This window comes from Lampetra fluviatilis, chromosome 6 (genome assembly GCF_964198595.1).
Source record: "Lampetra fluviatilis chromosome 6, kcLamFluv1.1, whole genome shotgun sequence".
Lineage (NCBI taxonomy): Eukaryota > Metazoa > Chordata > Hyperoartia > Petromyzontiformes > Petromyzontidae > Lampetra > Lampetra fluviatilis.
The window spans coordinates 1,634,418-1,650,824 of NC_136280.1; the positions used below are offsets into that span (position 1 = coordinate 1,634,418).

The 16,407-nt window shown below is 50.7% G+C and overlaps 1 protein-coding gene across 1 annotated transcript; it reads left to right on the forward strand.

Annotated features, from left to right (window-relative positions):
* The first annotated feature begins 1,767 nt into the window (after positions 1 to 1,767).
* On the forward strand, positions 1,768 to 15,605 carry SNAP29 (synaptosome associated protein 29). Its single transcript, XM_078857437.1, has 5 exons — positions 1,768 to 2,109; positions 4,208 to 4,404; positions 6,376 to 6,461; positions 7,002 to 7,115; positions 10,822 to 15,605. The coding sequence occupies exons 1-5, from the start codon at positions 1,867 to 1,869 to the stop codon at positions 10,977 to 10,979; spliced, it is 798 nt and encodes a 265-aa protein (XP_078713563.1). The 5' UTR covers positions 1,768 to 1,866; the 3' UTR covers positions 10,980 to 15,605.
* Positions 15,606 to 16,407: the final 802 nt, after the last annotated feature.

Consider the following 16,407-nt stretch of genomic DNA (forward strand, 5'->3'; position numbering starts at 1 on the left):
CTACTGAAGGTGTGGTGGTGCACACCTGAGGCCCCCAGCGCTTTGGAGGACGGGGTTGGTGGATCACAAAGAGATTTGAGACTTCCAAACTCCTTGGGCTCCGACGTGCTGAGAGGTGGCAGTGCAGCAAGTGGGCTTGTGAAGCCATTCGCGTGGACCTTTTTGAGCATTCTCCCCTCCTGTGTGCAGTGGGTTTTCTCCCAATTACTCTGCTTTCTTTCCACACGAACAAAAACACTCATTATTACGGGATTGGCAACACCTCCCATTAGACGGCCCTAATGAACAATCAGTGAGACTGGCCTTTCCTGGACAAATACAGTAAACATCAATGGCATATTTAAGGCTTGAGTGGTTTGTTGATTTGAGTTATTGCAGTTTGGTGTTTTGAATAATAAAAATATTGCCGAGTGTGCTTGAGCGACTGAGTTTGTATCACCTACTCTGACCACATATTTAGTACCCACGAACCGCGTTACTCAATTCGGGTAGAGATTTTTGAATCAAAAACTCCGATTCTTCGCCCCGTTTTGTTCACCGTCTCGTTTGCTCCGTTCTCAGTTTTTAACGCTTTCCAACTAAAGTCGCGAGCGCTCTCCGTGTGTAATGCCGAGGTGGCGAGATAACTCTTGAGGAACGTCATCCCATGTGAATTAAAAATATTAAGTTAAGAGGAGACTTAAGGGCGGTCGAGATCACTCTTCAATCCTGCCATTCCTCAGGATCGTAACGACCAAGCCCTAATAAGTTCACACGACAATACGATACGTCACTTCATTCTAGATTTGAAGCTTTCGTGACTGCAAGGAATCATCTTCTTAGGTTTTTTCGGTAAAGTCACGTAGAAAGTAAAATAAAATAAAAACAAAAATCCGAAACGTCGTGATTTTTGTTTTTATTTTATTTTACTTTCTACGTGACTTTACCGAAAAAACCTAAGAAGATACGTCACTTCAATGTAGAAACAAATTCGCAGACAATAATACGTCTCCATCATACATCAGTCGGGGTTTCATCCCTCTCGTGTAAGAAATTGGTCGTGCAACTGGTTGCAGAGACGTCCACACGTAAGCAATTCAGTTGTATGCAACCAACAATGTGTGAAAAAAAACAACTCAACGCGTTCGTTAATAACGCTGTGGCCTTTAAAATGAAAAAAATATCAAATTGCACCGTCATAGGCCACGTTTCTAACGAAAGCCCTCAACATTCACAACACGAGAGGCCAGGCAATAATAATCAGAGTATTTATTTGTACGAAGAAAACCCGAAAAGCCATAAAGCTCTTTCCCACAGACGTCCTGAATTCCAATAAATCGTTTCACCGATATCCAATACGAGCTGGAGACCGCACTAAAAGTTTTAATGATGACAAGTTTGCAAATTTGCATGCGAATACAGCAGTAGTTAGTGACCTACTCTTAGGTTTTTTTCGGTAAAGTCACGTAGGTAAAAATAAATAATAAAAATAACAAAAATAATAATAGAAATAAAACAAGAAATCACGACGTGATTTATTATGTTATTTCTATTATTATTTGATTTATTATTTTATTTCTATTTTTTTTATTTTGACCTACGTGACTTTACCGAAAAAAACCCTACGAGTATGAATCCTTGCAGTCACGAAAGCTTCAAATCTCGAGTTCGTGACCTCGCAGTCGGTCGCCGTTGACGAACAGACAAATCCTCGCCGCGTCTGTTGGGGGCCGGGCCTAGTGGCTTGGGCGGCCCCGCCCCGGCCTAGGCCCCCCCTGCCCTCGCCCAGTGCCGCTTATCCCGACTACGAAATCAAATCCACCACCCCCCCCTCGCTCCGCCATTACAAAACCACCTCCGTCTCTCCGTCCGTCTTATTTCTCCGCGATGACGGCGCGAGCAGGCAGCATCAACCCCTTCGACGACGATGACGATGCGGCGATGAGGAGGATGAGGGCAGACAAGGAGGATGATGAGGATGATGATGAGGAGGAGTTCGGGGCGCCGCGAACCCGGCAAGAAGAGCTGAGGCAGGAGGTGCTGAGGCGGCAGCGCGCGATGGCGCAAAGCACGGGCCGCTCCGCGGGCCTCATCGCCGACTCGGAGAAAGTCGGAGTGGAGACGGCTCAGGTACGCGAGGGGTAGAACCCCGTCGTGGAGACCCCGGCGGGTTACGGGGAGCATCGGGGGGACGACGGCGAGAGACGAGCGGCGTGAAGTGGCTGGGGACGGGTGGACTGTGAGACGCGGGGTGGATTGAGAGACACGGGGTGGACTGAGAGACACGGGGTGGACTGAGAGACACGGGGTGGACTGAGAGACACGGGGTGGACTGAGAGACACGGGGTGGACTGAGAGACACGGGGTGGACTGAGAGACACGGGGTGGACTGAGAGACACGGGGTGGACTGAGAGACACGGGGTGGACTGAGAGACACGGGGTGGACTGCATCGGGAACTTTTATTTGTTGGGATACTGACAAAGTCATCGCTGTCAACCGCTTGTCTAGTGCCCTAGCTTATTACAGAGCAATCCAGACCTTTATTGGCCACCCCGTGGTCGTTATACATCTCAACGTTCCTCCTACAAAGTCCCATCGCAAGGGAGAAACGTAAACAATTAGACAAACATTTTTTTGGAATCTGAAAACTCAATTTCCCTTGTACAAGAATACGGCGCTAAACCGTACGGGTTGACACGGTGTGACAATCGGATTTGGACATGGGGAGACACACAGGGACATGGGGAGACAGGGACATGGGGGGACACACAGGGACATGGGGGGACACACAGGGACATGGGGAGACACACAGGGACATGGGGAGACACACAGGGACATGGGGAGACACACAGGGACATGGGGAGACACACAGGGACATGGGGAGACACACAGGGACATGGGGAGACACACAGGGACATGGGGAGACACACAGGGACATGGGGAGACACACAGGGACATGGGGAGACACACAGGGACATGGGGAGACACACAGGGACATGGGGAGACACACAGGGACATGGGGAGACACACAGGGACATGGGGAGACACACAGGGACATGGGGAGACACACAGGGACATGGGGAGACACACAGGGACATGGGGAGACACACAGGGACATGGGGAGACACACAGGGACATGGGGAGACACACAGGGACATGGGAGACACACAGGGACATGGGAGACACACAGGGACATGGGAGACACACAGGGACATGGGGAGACACACAGGGACATGGGGAGACAGGGACATGGGGAGACACACAGGGACATGGGGAGATGGGGAGACACACAGAGACATGGGGACACACAGAGACATGGGGAGACAGGGACATGGGGAGACACACAGGGACATGAGGAGACACACAGAGACATGGGGAGTCAGGGAGGGGGAGAGACACGGTCACAAAGAAGCTGTGGGACAGATGGACAGGAAGGCTAGGGGAGTAGGGGGCCTGGAGACTTTTTCTGTCTCCTTCGTAGCAGAGGGGAGCTGCGTAACAACACCTCACGCAATGTCTCACTCGTCTTGTGCCGCTTTCGGCTTGCCAATTTATGAAGTGGCTAAATATGGTTAAAAGGACACAGGATCCTTACCGCAGACGTCGATTCAATTGATTACGCTTCATATCCTCGTCCCAGAAAGCCACTCTACGTATGCCGCTTGACGAAATGTTAGCCACTTCGAAGACCCAAAAAAGTCCACAAGATCTACCGACGAATTCGCTAAGTTTGGCAACACTGGGTGCGTGGCCGAGGAAGAACCTGAGGGTTGGAGGAGGCTGGGCTGACAAAGTGGGAAAAGGCAGGCAGATGAAGGAATTGTTGTGTTAAAAATACGTTGTGTTTTGCCTCTATAAGTTCTATATAATAAAATACAAACTATTTAAAATTTTACATCCAATCTTAAGGCACCATGCTCCTTAGATTGATAAAGGCCACTGAGCTCCATAGCTCTTTTTCAGAATCGACCTGGCCACAAATGATGGCTCAGTGCAGTGGCTTAATCATTGTGCAAATTTAGAGCAGCGTGATGTTGATTCCAAATGTGGAGGGACATACCGGAGGACCTGGAGTAAAATCCACACGACCACGGGGAGAGAGACATACAAACTCCAAATATACAGCAGGCGTCGGGGTCGGGATCGAACCCACGACCTCCTGTATACCAGGCGAAGTTGTTAACATCTCGCCACCATGGTGCCCACTTCTCCCTGACCAAATGCAGGAGCTGATTCGCCAGGGCGAGGCTCTGCGGCGCACCGAAAAGACCCTGGACAAAATGGACGGCGACCTCTCCATCAGCCAGAGGCACATCAGCAGCATCAAGAGCGTGTTCGGGGGCCTGGCCAATTACTTCCGCTCCAAACCAGAGCCCCCCAAAGCAGAGCCCCCCGTAGAAGACATCGCCCGTGGGAACGCCAGGTACGTAACAGGGGGGGGGGGGGGTACCAACCCCACCGAGTCGGAGCTCTGTACGGAATTTCTGTCTCGAAAACCACCCCCCGTGACTGTGACCAAGCTGTGTGTGGAATAAAATTGTCACAGGGCACGAGGAGTAGCACCTGAATGTCAAATTGTAGTTGTTGCTCTGCATCTAAATCGGCCGTACGAAAGAAAGAAAATTAAAAAGGGCACTAGTATCGGGTTGTAGTTTCCCGCCAGCACTGCTCAGATCCTTGGTTTGAAATGGGGGTTTTGGCTTTCTTGTGGTGAAACTGGGTTCTCAATTGTAGTGAGTTGTTGGCCTCAGCCTGGTCACCAGTAATTACAAAAATAGGGTGTTCACTTTGGCATATACCAACTCTGAAGGCTAAACATGAAACATTTTTTGTTTCATTTAAATGCCACGAATATTTCTGGGGCACGGCACGTGAGATGCTGCACTGCCTGGTGCTGATAAGAGGCATTTGAAACGACCTCAGAAGTAGCTCTGTTATGTCCTCTTCCAGAGACCCATTTGCTCACATCGTGTGACGTGATACCGATTTCTAAAAACGTTCCAAATGGAAATGTATATATCCTGACGATAATACTGTGAACACAATTATATAATTAGTGGTGGTGGGGGTGTGGTGGACCTACTAAAATGTAATATGGATTGTTCTTGTTACAAGTTTGGCTGACAATGCAAGTCGTTCCTGTTGCTGAACAATATATTATAAGGTCGCACTTATTACACACAAAGTGCTTGCCACAAATGAACCACGATACCTTGTTGATCTTGTCAAGGAGCATAAACCATCACGCGAACTCCGGTCAGCCTCCGGTCAACCTCGCAGCGTCTTTTGCTTAACCATCAAACAAAGACAGTCACCTCATCGCACGCTTGCAGATGCGCTTCTGCGGCCATATGGAACGTTCTTCCGATATTAGGAAGCCACTGGAGCTATCCACTCTTAAATCTAGTATTAAAACTCATTTCTTTAGAACTCCTTTTTGTGTTGAGTTTGTTGTCCTTCCCCCGCACCTCTGATTAGCATGGTTGGCTATGTACGGCGCGAAATAAATTCAACAAACATACATACGAAGTCGTTATGGGCAGCTCAAAACTGCAACACAAGGACACCATTTAGCCACTAACTCGAGAGGCTTTGATAGGAGGATGGGTACTGCACACTGTGCATTGTGCAATCGATCACTCAATCCGTTTCCTCCCGTCACATGAGCACGGGCATGTGACTTGTTCACTAGTGAGTGTAGGGCAGTGCCCTACAAACCCGAGTAAATACAAATTTGATGCAGACCGCAGCACGGTGCCTCGGATTGGATGTAAATGAGCGCGACGAACACGTGTAGCTCTATAAAGATTCTCTTGTTGCAGAGAGTAATGCCATTTTAGTACATTAGATGGGGGGCACAAGTTTTTGGAATGAATACACGCCACTGGCTACTGACTGCAGTGTGCCAGTGTGTTTAATATGTGTGTTTTCAGTTTGCATGTAACGCAGTCACTTCCATATCGATGTGATGAATTGTCATGATTCAGGGCCATTATTTGACTCAAGAATCTACAGTATTCTTTTTGCCTTGTTTTTATTACATTTTGCATAGCTTCTCACGCTCATGTTGTATAGCAGCTCGGTTCGCTCCGTTACCCTAACTAAATGTAACGACTGCCTACAACAATAGATTTTTACACGCACGATTTTATCGCGAGCGTAATAATTTATTTGAATCAATTGGGTCAATGCAGCATTCTAACTGCTCTCGCGTTTAGAAACTAGATGTATGTATGTTGAACATATTTGGCACCGTAAGTAGCCAATCGTGCTACTCGGAGGTGCAGGGGAAGGACACCAAACTGAACATGCAAAATAATGCTGCAGTGTTTGTATAAATTGTTTTGCGCGATGTGCCGAGTGTTGACGTCCCTGCTGTGCGTGCTCTGTTCAGGCTGCAGGAGGCGCTAGACAAAAGTAAAGAAACTCAGAGTCAGTATGAGGACCGCCACCCCGTGCTTAGGAAACAAGAGATGGCTGGTAAGGACCAGTCGCCCTGTTTAGTATTCCAAACCGCGCAAACCAGCGTCTCTTATTCGCCGATCCAGGGACGGCCAAACTGTTAAAGATCCTTTAGTAGTGGTTAGTGTACACTGCACAACTGAACGCAGTTTCCCGAGTTCAATTCCCGGCAGGTGGTATCTGAACCAGTCCTGGGCCTCGCCAGGTCTCTTCAGCATTGAATGAGTAGCTGGTGTATAAACATCAGCACTGGCGAGATGAAGTGGTTGGGCATGGTCCTGGCTACCGAACCGCCTCTTGCACTGTGCCGGCCTTAATAGGCGCTCACCAACAACACTGGCCCCAACAGTCTTCATGACTATAAAGGGCTCTTTGTTTTTGTTTATATATATTTTTTATGCCCCGCTCATACACTCCACTGTGTAATAAAACACAGGGGGTTTAAAGCGATTCAGTTTACGCTCGGTAAACATATTAGTGATTGACAAAGAACACACGGAGGTGGCATTATTCGCACGTGTGTTGTGACCCACGCCTGTGCTGCGATGGCATGCGCAGGTTTTTATGACGACATCGGATCGGAGACGGTGCCGGGTGGTGCTGCCAAGGTTGACGGTTCCAAGAAAAACCCGGTGCTGCAGGCGTACCACCAGAAAATGGACAATGACCTGGGTGAGACACGCGTGTGCGTGCGTGCGTATGTGTGACGCCAACACAGTGGGGAGCGGTAGTGTAGTGGTTAGCACATTGCCCTACGAGCCAACACCGGTGATGATTATCTGAACTGGTCCTGGGCCTTTCCTAGGTTGACTCGGCCACAAATGTGTAGCTGGTGTGGTGTGTAAACATCGCCACTGGGGATACAAAGTCGGCCAGTCGTGGTGCTGGTCACCCACCCCCTCGTGTGCCGTGTCAGCCTTCATAGGTGCTACTCGCGAACAGCACTTGCCTCAACAGTCTGTTAAAGGCTATACGGGGGGATCTTTGACTATCACAAGACCGAGGCACTAGGGGGCACTGCAGCAGCTGTACAGGGTTCTCTATGCTAGTTTCCCAAACTCCAGTCCTATCGGTCTCTGCCATTCAAATATAAGTGAATTATAATATACAATGAGTGGTTATGCACTGCATGAGCGTTTCGTAATCGGCATGCAACACATCGCCTGGAACACGCGCTCAATCACAAGGTCCCCATCTTAATTTAATTTGAACGAGCTCTTTGCGCAAAACACGTGGCACGCACGTACAACAACAATGGCAACACCTGCCATTCGCCACTAAGTGGCGGTGACGTCGCTACGGCGCCTGTGCCAGGCCAGGTGCACTTTGAGGCCACATGAAGTATCGAAGGCTCGCTGACAGGAGGTCACGGGACAGACCCAGGTGCCATGTACACGCAGGCACGCACACACACACAGGACCGCAATCCACGTCACGCGGAACGTGTTTTGACGTCATCGGGCGTGTGCAGCTTGTGGCCACTTGGGTTCGATTTGAATGGAGGCAAATTGGTCGGCGTGGGTAAGGGCGTGTGTACCCTGGTGGCTCGTCAGGACTGAAGTTTGTGACACCCAGCTTGTGCTTGCCGACGGGCAACGTGGGCTACACCAGGAATTCGCCACAAGAGCCACAGTTCTCTCGGCGTGTGCGCTCGTTGCAAATATTCACACACGTGCAACTTATCAACTGATGAGTGATGATGTCCATTTGTACCCGAAGTGCGCCAATGGATTTCGGGTCTCTACCACATGCAAAACACACTCGTTGAAATGACAGAATATATTTCAATGTAGTGTGAAACTTGTGCACTGCTTTTGGCATTCTCATTCTGCCATTCTAAATAAGGGATTTTGAGACTGAGTTACCACGTCGCAGCTCGAGGTCACGAGATTATGACCGCTATAAACCTTGCATTTATACATAATGTTGATGGGGGGAAAATCGGGATACAGATAATTAATAGAGGTGATCCCACCAAGTATGTAAGTATCCCTCTCCGGGAGAAACCCTATGGACGAAGCTCAAAAGATTCTGTTATTTACCGCCAGCCAGCAGGTCCAGGAGACGCGTATCGTATCTCCATACCTGTCGCGGCATTTGTGAAACCGTGCACCTTTGGCGGTCACCCCCCCCTTCCCGTCCGCTGTCAAGACAAGACGCGTTCCGTTTGTCGTCGCGCATATTTTCGTTCGAGCGCTTGCAGGGTCCGGCCTTGCGTGTTTTTATTTCCTTTAAGTGGAGTTTACAAGCGTGGATTTCAGGTCAAGTCGTTTATTTACATTTTTTTCTTTATGGGGTAGCAATTGCCCACCCCCACCACCCCCTTATGTATGTGCACGGGGGATCCGCAGGGGATCCGCGGGGGATCCGATGGCAGGGGATTTGCGATGGAATGCACGCGGGGAGTGAGGGGTGTGCGACGAGCATCGACTCTGTTGAGATTTACTTGGTGTGTCTGCCCGGGAATGCACTAAGGGCCGCTGCCCCCCCCTACCCCCACCCTACCCCCGCCCCCCGCACGTGTCATCGCGTGTGGATTAAATTTATGGCGTGCATAGAATCGCACGTGCTACGAGTTATCCCTGGGAAAAGCTCATTGATCAACGTAAATACCTGCGCTGCTACGTGGATAAAAAAAAACCTTCACGGGATGGGGAAGAAGAAAAACAAGAAGAAAAAAATAAAAAACAACCGCGAAAAGTAAATTCTCATAACTTTTGATCAACATCAGACGTGGACAATCCGCTGCTGGATGAAGGCCACCCCCCAAGCCACCACCACCTCTCACGATCCTGCGATGTAATAAAAATAATAATTTAAATTATAAAGCACCCTTAAGCAATCCTTCTCAGCGGGGGGGGGGGGGGCACGTTCCTGAACACACACCGCCTTAAAAACAGTGGAGGGCAGCCCAGACTTACTTTGGTGGACATTCCTCGGCGCAGAACGCGTCATCGGAATTCTTTTGGACTACAAACGTACAATCAATTTTATTTTTATTTTTCGTGGTTTTAAAGTGAAATGCATTTTGAAAAGCCCACCTGACGCGTGTGGCGAGAGGCTGGCTCGAGTGTAGCGCAGCACACGCCCACGGTGGGGCCCGAGGCAGAGTGCATCTGCGTTGTCGTCGCGAGAGAGTAACTATGTGGTGCGATCCACCGAATCGCTCGGCGTGTTTACACAGCTGATGGGCGCCGACGCGTCTGCCGCCCCTCCAGTGACAGCTCCGGCTAGGAAATGCTATAATTATTATATTTTTTAAAAATCCCCTTTTCTACCTTGCGACACAAATGTTTCTGGCCGGTAATCTTCTGGCCTGCAGGTCAGACCGGCCGCATCCCCACAATGTTTTCTTGCTTCGTTGAACGCGAGCTCGGCTAAATGGTGGAGCGTTTCGCGCGTAGCGTCTGTACGACGCACCGCATATAGCAGAATAATGATACATTTAAATCTGGAAATTCAGGGATTTTCAACTTGTACTTGATGATCAAATCTCCCACAAATGTGCCCGACCTCAGAAAGTAAACGGAGGTTTGAGCTGGACAGTGCTTGGATGAGTTACCACCGTTCATTCAGCAGGTATTGTAGGCTGCTGTAGGGCTACGTTGTGGGGCAGCAAAAGAGCCTTACTGCTAAATCCTTTGTTGTACTCCGCTACGCTCCCACGTCTACGCTCCTCGCCCTCACCAGGCCGTGCTGAGCTGCGTGGTGAGGTACGATCACACAATCTGCTCGACCCCGCGTGGCGTGGGGAGGGCCTCGCTCCACCCTATTAGACTTGGGAAAGTTTGCTCGCATCCATAAAAATGTTTGAGATAATTAATTTACTTTCACACCGTGACGCCACACGTGTGGGAGTCCCGTGTTTGTCTCCTGATCGCAGCAGTGCGTGTTTACGGGACGTGCAGGAGGGCGGACTTGCTCTTCGATACGATTTTGCTCTTTGATACGATTTTCACGATGTGATGATTATCACGATATCAGTTTCCCTGTATCTTTTATACTTAAATTGTTTTGTTTCTGTGCTTTGCTGTACTTCCATTGCGAACGGAGATTACTTTAAGCTGCAGATCACTCAACCTCAGCCTGCCACAAGTCTCCGAGTCACGTGCGCCAGCATCACGATAAAAACTTGATTATAAATTTACTCGCAAATTACCCAATTGGTTAAAGCCACATCGCAAAATTGCGCCCTTTCTGTGAAAATACTGCCGACTACAATTGTCCGTGAAACGTAGCCCCCTTCCTTACCAATAGCCTTGCGCTATAAGAATACAGCGAACACCAAAAGCAGTTAACGACCAATTAAAAGCGTCGTCATGTCACGGCGACCCCCGCTCATAGCCGCGTCGCGTGCGCCTGTGCCGTACCCCGACAGAGGACATCGGGATGGGCCTCGGACGCCTCAAGGGCCTGGCGCTGGGACTGCAGACGGAGATCGGCGAGCAGGACGAGGTCATCGACCGTTTGGCGTCGCGGGTCGACAAGGTGGACAACCGGGTCAGGAGCACCAACCAGCAGGTCCGCAAGCTCTAGCCAGCGCTAGCGACGAAGACGACGACGACGACGACGACAATGGCGGTGGCAGCTGGGACGGCAACTCGCAAACGACACTCGCGAGGGCCTTCGTGTGGATGAAGTCGTGCGAAATGCGCGATTTACCTCGGTCAGTTAACCCAGGTTAACGCCTGGGTCTGTTTTGTAACGTCTTCCCAGCGAGTCTCCGACATGTCACGTGACCTCAAAGCATGCGCCTTGCTTGGCGCAAGTAATGTGGCGAGGTCACCGTCAGCTTAGTGGCGAATGTCGGCTAATGTTGTTGTTGTGGTTGCCGTGTGCGAGGCATGTAACGATACGCCCCCGATACTTGCGTCGAATCACGGCTGGAGAGGGTTTGTTATTTTAGAATCGTGTGTTGTACGGCATGGGTTCGCGTGACCCCTTAAACGCTAATTGCACCCATGTGGCAACAAAAAAATCTATCCATCTCGACGATTAATCGATTGGAGATGGCGGATCGTTCCATGCCTGGTGTCCTTGTATTGACGAACGACCACAAGAGCTGGGATCGTTTCACCTTTTTTGTCGGCTTGTTTCTCTTCCCGGCAAAATGATTGTATTTTTGTGTTTTTTTTGTTTACACAACCTGTGTGTTGACTGGTCAAACAATAACGCTCGCCATATAAAGTAAGCACGCATGCATGCAAGGAGACTCGCGCAGCACATGCGTGACGGCCTTCGGCCCACGTGCCGCACTCGCGCACTGCTGGGGCTGCCGCTACTCCCGCCATGCGTTTCTTATTTCCCTGAAATCGGCTCTTGGCACGGACGCACGCAGGCATGCGAATACGCTCGCCATCGCGTGTGCGTGCGTGCATGCTCCCCACACATGGAACGCAGCGCGAACGGGGAGCGAGGCAGCGTAAGCACGCAATGTGCAAACGTGCACACCAAGACGGCACACAAGGACCCCCCCCATCGCATATAGGCGTTATTAGACTGTTGGGGCAAGTGCTGTTAGCGAGGACCTATGAAGGTCGGCACGGCAGATGACGGGGCGAGTGGCGAGCACCGTGTCCGGCTGCCTTTATCTCCCTGAGTGTGTCATGTTTACACAGCACACCGGGTACTGATTTGAGGCCGAGTAGACCTAGTGGAGGCCCCAGGACCAGTTCAGATAATTGTAGCTGGTGTTGTCCGTTCAGAGTGCGGCGCGCTAACCGTGACACCACCGCTCTCCAAGATGGCACGCGCGCACAAAGACCTCGACACCTTCACCGCCTTAAATCACACAGCCCGCCATCGCTTTCCTTACACTAATGAAACGCCTCATTTGCGCGTTAACACCTAATTCTGGCCGTGCCGTGGCGCACTCCCGTGTCGTTTGTCACTATGGAAACCTTAATGTATGGGCTCTCACGCTCGCTTCTCCTTGCCTTTGGTCCCTGTGCAAACTGTGGCTCGTGGGAATGCGAGGAATTTGGGGGCTTGAGCCCACGGGACCCCCACCCCACCAGCACAACTCACCTCTGAGACCGCGCTGCTGTAACCGCCCGTGCCGCCTTTCACTCTCGTGCCGCTCTTTCTCCTTTCACCCGAACCCGCAGCATTCCACCGTCGCTCGGCGCGCGCGGCTCGGGTTTGCGAGAAGGAAACTCACGCGGTGGAAACGGCCGCGCTGGTTGAGGTGTTACCGGGGTGCGACTCGATTATTGTAAATGCGTCATGCGCCTACGACTGACTTCCGCTTGGCACAGATTGTATTGTTGGATTCCTGCTAATGCCGTTGAATTCTTATTGGGAATTAGTCTCTTCTATAGATTCGATTTTAAGAGGCCCTCTGCCATAGTTTGCAAGAGTAACCAAATATCACGAAAATGCAGCAGCTTAATCTATATTGCGTAAAATGACGTATAGCAAAAAACATCCCTGTTCAACGATAATTTTGCTCGTTCACGCTGAAAATAAACTGAATTCAAACCGTTTCTCATCAAGAGTCCTCACCTCGACGAAATAAAGGGACGCATACCTGCACCATGCCGGGGTGGGGGGCATGCAAGCGATCGCTGACGGGAACCTCGCTTGCGGAGCCATGATGGGGGGGGTGGGGGGGCGTCCGTCTATCTCCGTAATGGGCCCTCGGTGACCACAGACCCTCGGCGGCGAGCTGAGAGGCCGATGACAGCCGGTTGTCATCACGTGCCCTCGGGGCGGGGGGGGAGGTTATCCCTGCCTGACAGCTGGGCCCCATTGTGGAATAGCGGCCATGCAGCCCGCATGCACGCTCGCTCGCTGTCTTGGGAACGGTATGGGCCGGAGCGAGTGCGTGTTCCGTGGGATTGTTTGGCGGCTGTGTTTAAAGTAAGGGCCTGCAAATATTGTTCATTCTGCCGTTTTGAAGTCGCTCCGTTGCACGTTTGGGCCAGACCCACCCCGCTTGGCGAAACTCGCTGGGGGTGGGGGGTGAATGCGTCGCCCGCTGCTGGCGGTGGGGTCGGCGATGGGGTCGGCGGTGGGGTCGTCGGCGAGATTTTGCCAAAAAATCGGACTGATTTGAACGTTCTCGAAAACACGAATGTTGCGCTAAAACTGACAACGGAGAAAACTATTGATCAACTCTACGAAACGTATCGTCTTAAAAAAACTGATATCAGTGTTTTATTCAAAGCACGGCCCATACAAACATTTCCTAACTATATTAAAATATTCTGGATTCTCTCTTTCTCGTCTGAAGTTGAGCAACTTCTCCAAAACCGTAGCGTAATTTATAATTTCACAAGACAGTGTTAATGTGAGCGGTTGCGCGCCCTTTCCGTTGCGCGCGAGCATCGGCTTGTCCCCGTGGCTCGCCAGGCTGGATACAAGCACATCGCTTGGTGGCAAGTCCCACCGTGCTTCTATCCAAAGTGCACACCTGTATCACACAAGGCCAGCTTAACGTAATGACGCGTTGCTTAAATATTAACTGCGCCTGTGTATAACCAGCTTCGACTTTATTCACGTGCATTTTTTAATGCAGGTGAGCGACTCCTTCCATTGATGAGAAAGGGGGTCTCTCTTTTTGCAGCAAGGGAGGGAGGAGGCCCTGGGTTTTCTGGACCATCGCGGCAGCGGCTTGCGAGGCGAGGGGGGGGAAGCGGGCAGCGTGCGGCCACGGCATTCACCCGGCCACACACTGTGGCCCTTTGTTGGGAGTGAGATTTGGATGGAGCAGGTGAATGCTTGCGAAGAGCCACAAGGGGTGGGGGCGAAATCTCTCTCACAGTTGTTGTCGTTTCACATTTGCATTCACAAGGATGCCCTTTGTGTGGAACTTTGACGAGTGGCCGGGAGACGGCGGCCCCAGCGATGCCTTTGAAGAGGGAGCCGCACAGCGCTGCACCGACTGGTGCTGTGGGCGCCCCAAAAGTGGACGAAAAGTGAAAAGGGGGATTCTGGGAGTGAAACGGCGTTGGTGGAGGTGCCGGTAGAGGGTTGTGGTCCATTGCCAATGGCATAAAAACGCCAGAATAATTTTCTTGTAACTATTAGACATGTTTACGTGATATTCAATGGAAATACTTGATGGATGTTGCACATACGGGAAGCTAGTTGGCTTCGTGTGGTTAGGGGTAGGGATAGACTGTATGGCTGGTGTGTGCCCCACTCCCATTTCAGTCGGTGCCTCCATTAAGGAGTTTGGATTCTCACTTTAGTGTTGACCGCTAACACGGACTAGAGAGTCAATCAGCCTCTGGCATTAGCCCACTCAGTTCAAGCTATCCCCCAACCTCTAACGCTCGCCCCCCCCCACCTTGGACTCGACAAGCAGACCAAGTTTTGTTTTCACGTTTCACTTATTTCGCACCGTATGTAGCCAACCACGCTAATCGGAGGTATACCGCTACATGATTTTGTACAGCTACATGAAGCATGTACTGCTACATTACATTTTTGTGCGCCTTCAGCTTTTGTTCCATTTTCCTTGTAAATGTTTATGTTTTTGATCCATAGGTTTGGCTATTCCAAGAAAGACAAATCTATTATGGTTATAATTTTTCACCATGTGCTAATTTCCGTTCACGGTGTTAGGGTCGCAGTGCCTTTCCAATTCGGTAAATGAACTTGAATCTCTAAAAGGCACGAATCGACGCTTGAGAATGACTAAACGTATTGGCGTGTTTAATAAACAACGCTGGTTAATTCAGCTCAACATTGATAATCTCCCCCACCCTCGCCACGTCTCCTTCCCTAAACGATCGATCGATCCAAGACGCGTCACACGCCACCATATTCTTCCCAAAAAACTGAGACGGGAGAGCGGATGGCACCGAGAAAATAAAACCGCACGCGAGAAGCACGCGTCAATATCTCAAGTCGATCTGAATGGACAATGTTGCTTAAACCACGGTAGATTTAACCGGGGCTTAATTACAACAGGTTCCTGCTGGACGACCCGGGAAATATGTCTGTACCTGGCACACCACGTCATGTATACCGCTCGCTATGGCTGTGCCTAACGAGTCACGTGTCACCACCTCCAGTCTAAGCCTTGCTTTTCACTCTCATCGTTTGAACCACCCGAACTCGGAGTAACCTCACGCGCCGTGAACGTTATTTTTTTGTTTGTGATTTCCAGTGACGAGCTGTGATTTATGTAAATAAAGAGACCGAGAGACAAAATCTTGACGAATGCGGTCGCCTCGTCTTTCCCACGCGATGTGTTGCGATCTGTCGGGGCTTAAAATCCTCTCGTCGGCAAAGCTCCACGCTCGTACAAAAAAGAATGTCCGTCCTTGTATCTCCCCCGCTCTCTCCGTCTCGGCACAAAAGCGGGCGACGCTGGGTCGCCTTCCACGCGCCAGGTGCTCGTGTGAGCCCCCCCCCGCCCCGATACCTGGGCAGGTGTGTAGCGTGGGGTGAGTGTGGAGGAGCCTCGAGGGTGTTCCAGTGAGAAGGGGTTCCTGGCGCACGCGAGCATGGAGTATGTACGGCTGGTGTGGAGCGGTGGTGCAACGGTCAGCACTACGCTGCGCTCCGAAACCGGCGACCCGAGCTCGATTCGCGCTCACGGCCAACACCAGTGACGATTATCTGAATCGGTTCTGAGTATTACCTAGGTCGACTCAGCCTCAAATGGGTACCCGGTGCTATGTGTTAACATCGCCACTAGGGAGACAAAGGCGGTCGGGCGTAGTGCTGGCCATCCACCTTGTGCGCCGTACTGACCTTCATAGGTGCTCGCTAACGGCACTTGCCCCAACAGTCTGTTGAGGCTATACGGGCGATCTCTGTCTCTGGTATGCAGCGTAACGTCACATTAGTATGCGTGTTTAAAGTATGGTCGGCATACGCGCTGTGGATTGTGTGTGTTGTGGATATTTGTCTTTTGGGGTGACGTGTAAAATTTTGCTGGTATGAATTATAATCGAATACATTAATGTATCTTTAAACGACGGCGCGTGTATGTGTGTGTGGCGTGCAT

Bases quoted from the DNA above. Each gene is read 5' to 3' on its own strand.
- SNAP29 (XM_078857437.1), top strand. From the start codon at position 1,867: ATGACGGCGCGAGCAGGCAGCATCAACCCCTTCGACGACGATGACGAT. The intron at 4,405-6,375 runs GTACGTAACAGG...TGCTCTGTTCAG, and splicing joins ATCGCCCGTGGGAACGCCAG to GCTGCAGGAGGCGCTAGACA. The intron at 7,116-10,821 runs GTGAGACACGCG...GTACCCCGACAG, and splicing joins GAAAATGGACAATGACCTGG to AGGACATCGGGATGGGCCTC.